Source organism: Cyprinodon variegatus, unplaced genomic scaffold (genome assembly GCF_000732505.1).
Source record: "Cyprinodon variegatus isolate N-32 unplaced genomic scaffold, C_variegatus-1.0 Scaffold1105, whole genome shotgun sequence".
Classification (NCBI taxonomy): domain Eukaryota; kingdom Metazoa; phylum Chordata; class Actinopteri; order Cyprinodontiformes; family Cyprinodontidae; genus Cyprinodon; species Cyprinodon variegatus.
The window spans coordinates 119,068-129,117 of NW_015151558.1; the positions used below are offsets into that span (position 1 = coordinate 119,068).

The window sequence follows — 10,050 nt, forward strand, 5'->3', positions numbered from 1 at the left end:
TAATTCAATTATGGTATCATGATATCCTCAGACATCATTTCACTCATTTAAAAATCAGAGACCAAAAGGAAGACAGGCTCAGATCAGAATGAAGATGTCAGAACCTGCTGAGCTTATGAGGTAACTGTCTGAAACAGTTCAGAGCCTGACATGTTCTTTAAACAGGCCTGGCATTCCTCTGTTTGTACTGTCTGGCTAATGGCCTTTAGTCAGGTTATTCACTTTCAACTCTTTGTATCGCTTCCTGTGAATATGGACACAGCATACAAAGCTGGAGAGGCCTTCTTGAGCCCTGGGTTATGTCCACATCTCAAACGGTGTTTGTTAGGGCAATATCTGAATTGCCTAAGCTGAGTATTAACTGCCTTTTTCATGTGGTTGATTACAGCTGTGGGTGTTACCATCGGACTAATTTAGTAACATCCAGAGAAGTCGTTTACGTGGCATATTATAATTAAGGTCTCACATGTTATATTCTCTAAATACTGGGTGTAAAACAAATGCTTGTTGTGAAATCAGTGCGCATTACAGCATATGTGCATAAATTTCATCATACAGCATTTTTCTATGTAAATTTAAGCTCCCATTAGAGTTAGTCCATAATTAAGCTCCCATGTGAACCTCTAATATGAGCCTGAGGCTGCATTATTGTATCCCTTCCTCTATCCTCCCTAAATTGCTTTCATTCATAGACTAGCCGTAATGGGCAACAATTTAGCTGTTAAAATGACTAATGATGTTTTGCACTTAAGTGTGGCTCCTTTTCTGATCCACACCGCAGTATCTGCCATCTTAACAGGAAGCTCTCCATTAAAAACTGTGTTGTATTCGAACCCTGTTAAAAGCCAGCTACAGCTGTCATGTGAAAAATGATTGATTGGCCCACCCCCCCACCCTCCTCTCGTGGTTTAGAATGTGTGAAAATGGACGAGCGGACGATTAGGGCCCAGGATTTTCCCACCATTGTCTGCACCGACTCCGACAGGAAAAACAGTGGCGGTACTCACTTTGCAGCAAACTTGACCATCTGCTTGCTGGCACGATCTCCCACTGCGACCAGTGCTTGCACGTTGAACTGCTGTTGACGCAAGACCAAGAAGCATTGCTTCCCTGCAAAGCAAAGCAACAATAGGTGATACAGGCTGACCATACTTATCAGACACACACAACCAAAAAAAAAAAAAAAAAAACTAAGATGGACACAGAGTTGGTTTGCTCAATGAAAGAAAACACTGCACCACACAGCTGCAGAGGGTCAAACATTTGTGAACAAAGCATTGTGTTTAAAGAGCACTTAGTGGGGAAAGTGTGATTGCTACCTTCGATTTAAACACGCACACCTAGGAAGAGTGTAAACAAGCCAGCTAACAAAGACTCAGGTCAGCAGATAGGTGGACCACCCAGACTCTTTGATGTGCACTAACTGAGAGAAAGAGGTGGATGGTGGGGATGGCAGCAATGCTAAAATCCCACCAACAAATAAACCTCATCCCACACTGAATCAGGATGTTGTTCTGTTCACAAGGACATCCTACAGCGAGCATGGAGAATGAAAACCCGAGTGGATAGGAAGCCACTCTTGACCCTGGAAGTTATCTTGAAAGGAAACAGCAAAAATACAATCATTGGTTTGTTTGTAGTTGGAGTTTTACCCTAGCAGAAGAAAGGTGAGTTGTTTTATTGAGAGGTGCAACAGGCAGGCAAAGCTCAGGCTGTTCATTGTATTCAAATTCAAAAAAACCTCACGGCTGCCAAAACTGCTGGAACTGAGTTATCTGATCTACCTGCTGGCAGTGATAAGCTAGTCTGAGAATGATATTAGAAAACACCCCCAGACTGTCAAACTGTTTCACAAGGAGAGAGTGGGAAAAGGGGAGCATTGTAAGCAAAACTTTTATTCAAATTCTGAGACTTTTATTCACACTTCTTGAAACTTGTTCACACCCTCATGTAAAATAGGGTTTGGCTTCTAAATCAGAGTTTTATTTAAAGCACCATAAAAAAAAGGTTCTCCATAAACATCTTTTCAAAAACATTTCAACCAATTTCTATTGATCCAATTAGGATATAAATGGTGCCTTTTACTTTCATATGTCTTTTAATATTTTAGTTCATGTTTATTTGAATAAAGTTGTAAATTGGCATGACATTATAAGTCAGTCTTTGAGGTTATCTGTGCAATTTGTAGAATTAAACCCCAATGAGGTGGTTCAAAAAATGTGTTAAATAAGAGTTTTATTCTTTTAATATGTTTCTTTGTGCAAAAACAAATAGGTGTTACACCAGCAGGTTTCACTGCCATAATGCCAATAAAGGCTTTTCACTGTAAAAGGTGCAAATGAATTGATAGCACATTTTCTGTTAAATATTTCATCACAGGATAAAAAAGGTAAAATTGCAGGAATTGTGAAAAATAAGTGCTGAAAATGAAGAATGTCTGCATATTTTCATTTTGAATTAATAATGTATATTAGCTGGCTCCAAATATTCATCTTAATAATTATTCTTATTCTAGACCAATCTAAAATGAGAAGCTAAAAGCTCTAAATTTCAAGAACAAAAGTGCAACTCAGCCGTTATATCAAGGTTATATTGGTGTTCGTCTACATAAAAAATAATCTTTTAAAATGCAGGAAGAGCCTTAGAATACAGTATGAGCTCATTTGATTTATTTTTTTTTTTATTGTACAGGCAAACTGCTTTCATCCCTGGTAAAGCAAAACTGAGAACCTCTGAAAAAATGGCTGTCCATCTAAACTGACAGGTCCAGGCTTAGGAAGCATTAATAAGAGATGCAGCCAAGAGGCCCATTAAACTCTGGAGGAGTTGCAGAGGAACTTAACAGATAAGAAAATATGTTAACTAACATTCATGTAATGCACTAATCTGGCCTTTGGGGATGAACGGCAAGAAGAAAGCCATTTTTGAAGGAAAACCATTTGCAGATTTCCACAAGCCACATATCGAACAAAGCAAAACTGTGCAAAGTGTTTGGGTCAGATGAGACCTAAACTGAACTTCCTGGTTGTAAAAGCATCATGCTGTGAGAATGTTTTCCTTTGGGTTGTGAGAAACTCTGCTGGGGGCTGCAGGAGAGGTGAAATTAACTTTGCAGCAGGATGGTAATCCTAAAATTACATCCAGAGCTTCAGAGGAACGATTTAAATCGAAGCATATTTATGTGTTTGATTGGCCCAGACAAAGTCAAACTATTCAACTATTTGTTCAAGACTTGAGTGTTATTGCACACATACCAGCTCCATCGAGTCAGAAAAGATTGGAGCTATTTTGCAAAGAAGATTTAGCAAAGGGTTTAGCCTCCAGATGTGCAGTTTTTAGAGATATAAGCCAAAAAACCTGCAACTTCGATTGCAACAAGTATCCATTCAGGAGGGCTGAATAGAAATGAGGACCCCCTTTTTGGATTTTCATTTACTAAACATTTCCAATATCATATAGCATCTATTTTACACTCTATATCTTGGCTTTACTTTGTTTATTACATAAAATACAATGAAATATATTGAAGATTGTGGTTGTTACCTGAAAAATCTAAAACAAAAAACTTCAAAGAGCATGGTTTATTTTTTGTAAGATATAGATGACAGTATGTGGTAAACTTAAGTATTAAAACTAAGAAGAATGATATCACTCATTGAGGTCATAAGAAATCTAAGTACTCCACATCACTGTTGGCTGCCTCTGCTGTTTGATCTTGAACTAAAAGTAGAGCTTTGCAGAAGAATGGCTCAGGGGCAGATGATTTAGTCTGCAGACTTTAGGACACCGGGGATAAACTCAGGGGGGGCATCTCAGCATGGCTCTTTGTGTACTACGCTAGAAAGGTGAACAAAGCACTCGAAGGCAAAGGAGTGATCTCACCTTTGGCTCGGCTGGTGTGGACACGGGCACGCAACCAGATCAGCTGGTCAGCTTTCTCTGGAGTCAGGTCTTGGACTCGGACCAACGCCCTGTCTGGATCAAACAGACACACAGACAGACATACAAATGTTTCGTTACTTCAAAGAACTTTCCCTGTCTCAATTTCCACCCACTTCTGAGCTAAAAATCTCCCTTGACAATCCTTTATACTCCCATAAGCTAAAAAAAAAAAAGTGTGAAAAAGCGTGCATGTGCTTGTGGAGAGACAGGCAGTAAGAGAGCTCAAATTACAGGCATGTCTAATAAATAAGACACAGTAGAAGAGCTGCTGAAAGCTGTCTAAAATTTGGCTATTCTCCCTGGGCTTTATGACAAATTGACTCTAGTTTCACTTGTATCACTCTGAGGCATGCTTACTGTTGATAATCAGCAAGCAGAGCAGAAGAACTAGAGGTAAAGGGGTAAAGCTGCCCCTTTGGCTGAAAACTCTCCTTCAACTCACATGAAAGACTTCCCTGTCCCCCACCCGCTTCGTCCCTATGGCTGAACTCGGCATGCAGGTGAGGGAGGCCCCACTTTGTCTGCTGTCACTGATGCTGAAAGAACTGGCAGACAGATGGACGACGGCAACAGGTCTGTCTGCTGCTTTGCTCATTAACGGAGTTCCCAAACGCAGAAAGTTTGAGGAACTATCATTTGTATCAGCGAAGTTGCCACCAGAGGTGACTCCAAGGCCTTCCTCCATGATGCTTATCTCAAACCTGTTTATGCAGAATCAACTACTGCTACGCTGCTCCACCACTTTCTGTACGAAAACCGGTTGTGCACTTTCACTACGTGCACAAACGCCTGCACAACCGATATTTTACAACAAGTATGTATGAAATACTTGTTAGTGTAGAGCAATGACTCGCAATTTCCTTGTGTCTTTGTAATAAAAACAAAACAATGCGAAACTTTGCTATGGCAACATGGTAACCGACGGCTGTTCAACTTAAACCCAAATTAATGAAAGGCCTTGTAAAAAAAATGCAACTTTAAGTGTTTTCATATTTAGCAAACTAACATCTTCAAAAGTAAATGTAATTTATTGGGAAACCATAATAGTACTAATAAGTGGAATGGTTATAAGGCATGTTTTTTTCGCTTTTTTTAACCAATGAATATCTGAAAGGACTGGCATGTACGTGAGCACAGTTGGATTTGATTCAAGAAATTTTCTAACCTTCGAGCCAAGGCTTTCAGATACTTTCATCTGAAGTATCCGACTGTTGCACCGGCTGGATGTTTAATTTTGTTTTGTTTTTGTTACTACTGAACCGTTGCAACAGTTTCAGATCTATTGTATTTTTTTTTTTAGAACAGCCCCAATTACTTTTAAAGGGACATAGTCATGCTGTATGACATTTTTTTAATTCATACAAACGTTGGTGTTCACTGAAGCTTGAATTAAAGCTAAGAGACATTCAGATGTGAATGTGGAGTTGATTGATGCCTGAGTAAACAGCCTTATTCATACAGATACTAGTGATAGCAACTGTTCTTAACCTCTTCCGTCTAACTACCACATTATAAAGCGGATAGACCGATCGATCAAAGATTAACTGATCACTCTATATAAAAAGTGAAGCTAACATTAGCTTAGCTCATTTGTAGGTCCAGATTTAACATGAATCATTTTAAAGCATATTGCTTCTGCTATCAGAACACTTTCACGACTGTTTTAACAAATTTATCCAATAACAACTTCACTTAACCAATTTTTAACTCTCTAAGAGAACATCTATTAGCCTTAAGATACTTTGCTAACGTTAATAGCCACAAGTAGGAAGAAAACGGTAATGTCTGAAAAGACAGAAATTCCTAAAAAGTAGCCGGTCTCAAATGTTACTTCCTCAGGTTGATTTCACCATCAAAGGGACAGAGGTTGACATGAGCACATAGACACATGTCCACACATGAGAATTAGCTCATCTAAAGATCCATAAAAAGCATGAGAACGCAGAGGAGAAGCATGAGCCCATGCTTGTGACATATCAGGGTGTTTATGGTATGTTCAAATAAAACGTTCAAATAAAGCTACTTGCATCAGTATTCATTATGTCTGTGACTTTTGGTAGAATTCATAAAGATCAATTCAATTCAGGGCTCATCAGTAATGCACTTACTGCTATTTTAACATGCTTAATTCCAATGAGGAGGTTTTAGCCCATAACTTTTAATCATTTCTTAAATTTAAATATTTCTTACCTTTTTTGCATTTGATAGGAACAACAATTTTCTTTTCCCTTTAAGTTTGGAGACTCTGAGGATGACTGACTAGAAATGGAGAGTTGCAGATTGGTTTTATTTAACTCTTATCAGTTGGCCTGTGAGCACTGCTGGCTGTTGCTTTATCCAGAGGCATTGCAGGACTTGGTCAGCCTTTATGTTGTAGCTGCTTCAATTGTCACCAATACTTTCTGATTACCGACAGATGGCACACCTGTCTGTTTATATCTGCTCATCTTGACCGCTAATGAAAATCTAGTTTGGCTCAGAAAGCAATATCAAAAGCAATGGAACATTATTTGAAGATATTTAAACTTATTTCATTAAATAGTTTTTTGTCTTTTTTTTTAATGCCATATAAACGTGACTCTGTCCCTTTAAGAAAAGCGTCCCAAAAATAGCCGTTTAGTTCTGTGTCTGCCACAGATGGAGAACCCAGTCTTAAGGCTGATTTATACTCAGAAACCAGGTCGTCTGTGTGTGTTGCAGTGAACGTAAGCCCCCGCCCCTTCCGCATAAACTCTGGTGCACCTCTCCAGACAGTGCTGCAGACAGGAGGCCTCTGATTGGTCAATTATACATCCGCTCTACACTATCCGTATTCCCTGTTTGGTACCTTACAGGCTTGTTTTATTTGTATGACCGCCATTATGCGAAACGACTCGTGAAGTTGGACCAACTAGAAGAGCAAGATGCGTGAGAACGCTGGGACCCTTTTCCCACCTGGATCCCCGTTCTATTTCGCCCTCATGTCCCTCCGTTGTCGCACCACCTTCCTTACCGCCTCGTATCTAGACCCACAGCTAGTGCATGATTGTCCCTCTTGCGTTGTGCCGTGGAATAACATGGCGCAGACCACGCTTTGATATTGGGCACAAATCAAAAATATCTGCAACAAGCTCACTGCGACACACTGCTGCGGGAGTATAACCAGCCCTATAGGAAGTGTACATTTCTCCCATTTTTTTAAGGATTGGTTAAACTGTGCTCCCAGAGGTGATAACATGTAGAATACTATTTTCGAACCTAATTCTATCTCATCCTGATATATTTGCAATTTTGTTTGATGTTTTTGGTTTTGTTTGTTCATTAATATATTTCAACAAATTTGACTCCCTCACAGTACAGTTGTATTTATGCAGAGATCAAATTAAGGTTTACAAATACTTAGATGAACTCCAAAGCAAGTTGGTTACCCTGACGCCCCTTATTGCCCCAATTAGGAGCAATGGAGTGAAGGGTTCTCATTGCAAATGCTGCTCATATTTTTGTTTGCAATAAAATCTTGAAAACTATATATTTCCTCCACTCCAAAAATAATAATAAATTTGATCAATCATATAAAACATATTTACGTTCCTGATAATTGTGGAAAGGTTACAAGAGCATGAATTTCTGCAGATTTCTGTCAAATCCATCTAACCTTCATCAAAAGAAAACAAACCCGTAAGAACTGTAGTAATTTTATGTATGATTTTTACTGCAAGCATTAGAAACTTGTCAGTAAACTAAGTTCATTATGTGTCGCTAAGAACAACAAACCCCTGCTGATGTAGCTGAAGACAAACAAAGATTAGATTCGAAACAAAAAAACATACCTAATCTTCACAGACAAATAGATAACACAATGTTGGGGTTTCATCAGACTATTAACTTGACAGATTTTCATTTTGATGATTCATTATTTTATTTTTTTATCTGTTAAGGGCGAGTGTTGAGATGTTCTGGTGAGTCAAAGTAGCTCTCAATACAAACCGAGTTTCTCCTGGGATTGCACCATAGCAGGCAAGCCATATCGGTCCTTGGCGAAGTCCTAAAAAAAACAACACCACCACACCTTTTAGGACATCATGTTTGAGACGGTTTTTCCACTTCAGTTTAATGACGTCTGTCTGTCTACTACATCTAAGATAAGAGACAAACAGAAGAGATACTGGGGCTTATCATGATCCCAAGGAGAAGTTGTAGAAAATAAAACAGGATCCCAGAGTCGTGCGTGCTGGTATCTACATACCAATTGTTGCAACAGAAAATGAAAAAGGAGACAGAAAAGCAACAAGTTGGTGAAAGGGACTCGAGGATACTTACATCTTCATCGGCACTTTGTTGTTCAGCAGCCTAAAAGAAAAAGGAAAGTAAGAGGAAATGTCAGGGGGGGATTGCCAGAAGATAGTCATCTTGTTATTTCCTGGCTATTAAATTCAAAAATCGACAACAACAAATAAAACAAATGCTTCAAGATATTTGCCTTCAAATGGGGGGAATGTTTTGCTACGACAGTCAAGTAAATTGCATCTCCATCTTTTGCTGTTGAGGATTTGAATAAAATGAAGAAATCATAGCTCAGCCCCAGAGCTGAGCATTGCATCGCTGGAATATACAGCTCTTCCACACATTGCTCTGACACATCACAGGCAATGAGTAATGGCAGCACCAGATATTGCTATGTAATAGAAACAGTGTAAGTGGACAGATATTCTTTATCTCTGCATGGACTTCCAGGCAAATGACTCCTAGAGTGCGATGAGATCCAGGCTTGGTGGTAATGCCGTGGCTCCATTTTCTATGCAAATTGATATTGGAGCACGGAAATGGCTGCTGGCAGTGGAGTGAATTGGAATCACCCATCCTTGATATAATAATTCAGTCACATGATGGATGATATTGCAGCTTATGATCAACTGAATATAGACCCACTATAGCCGTAAAGCGACCAGGCTGCGACAGACCCACAAAAGTGACAAGTGTTTGTGGGATGAGGGTAGAGCTAGAAGGGGAGGAGGGAGAAGAGAAAAAAATATACCAATGTTCACTCATAATAAACATTCAACTCAGCTCTCAGGTCTTCCCCGAGGCGATGCCTACTATGCTTCAGTGATGTGAGCAGCTGGTGGATCTAACAGTGACAGCAGCTGTTCCCTCCATGAAATGATGCAGACTGGTTTAATTCAACTGGAAGACCACATTTAACTGCTTTCACCTTTCAAAGGCACCTCAGCTCTGACAGTGCAGCACCCTGACAAAATTACACCTCTGCTTTAGATCAATATTAGTAATATACTTTCAGCAAAATAATTGATTCCAGTTCTATTCTATCGCCCGTCATTCAAAATCTGATTTTAAGGAAAATAATTACATATTCTTCTCTTATTTAAAGAATTACCAGTATTAAAAAGACACAAACTTAGTTGAATAACCATGAAGGAATCTGAAGGTAAACCAGGAATTGCACAACAACACATTTGCAAACAAAGAACTCAGGAAACTGTCGGAAGACCTCAAGTAATATAATTATTCTCAAATATTTGCAGTTTCCTTGTCTGCCGTGTACCCAGGGGTAGTTTGTAATGATTCATCCCTTGGAGCCATTTCATTGTTAGTTATACATTCAGTTGCAACAGGTTACTAAGGCACCACAGATCAATACAAACACTGGAGTAAGATAAGAGCCGGCAAGGTGGGTCATAAACCGGTTGCTCCATAACGTTGGAACGTCTAGATCACTTATCTTTTCATCTGTTCTCCATATGAAAATTCACAGACTTTTACAGACACAAACATTTGCTCTGTTTTTAAAGTATATATAAAATGACTTACCAGCATCAGGTTATATCCAAATGAATAAATAACACAGTGTAAAACACAGACGTTTTACCTTTTAACTTCACTGCTTTTGTCCTAATTTTAGAGATGAACATGCGGATTCTGTTACGTTTAATGCTATGCTATGCTATAAAGAATACTAGTTTATAGTAGAGCTTGACTTATAGACTGAGCAGCCAATTTTCTTGTCGTAGCATTACCTAAAACGTGCAAACGTTCGCAGATTCATCAGTTAATTCAGGAGCATAATGCATTAAAGGGGAACGCCGTTTGTTTAGTTTTTTTTTACATTGG

General features: G+C 39.0%; 1 protein-coding gene across 1 annotated transcript in view; it reads right to left on the reverse strand.

Annotated features, from left to right (window-relative positions):
• dars (aspartyl-tRNA synthetase) overlaps positions 1 to 10,050 on the reverse strand; it is a 53,166-nt gene that overhangs the window by 31,358 nt on the left and 11,758 nt on the right. Inside the window, exons 3-6 of the mRNA XM_015400452.1 lie at positions 8,242 to 8,271; positions 7,909 to 7,966; positions 3,883 to 3,975; positions 1,008 to 1,110 (exon numbers count right to left, since the gene is read on the reverse strand). Of these exons, the coding sequence (XP_015255938.1) occupies positions 1,008 to 1,110; positions 3,883 to 3,975; positions 7,909 to 7,966; positions 8,242 to 8,271 (284 nt within the window). The remainder of the gene's footprint in view (positions 1 to 1,007; positions 1,111 to 3,882; positions 3,976 to 7,908; positions 7,967 to 8,241; positions 8,272 to 10,050) is intronic.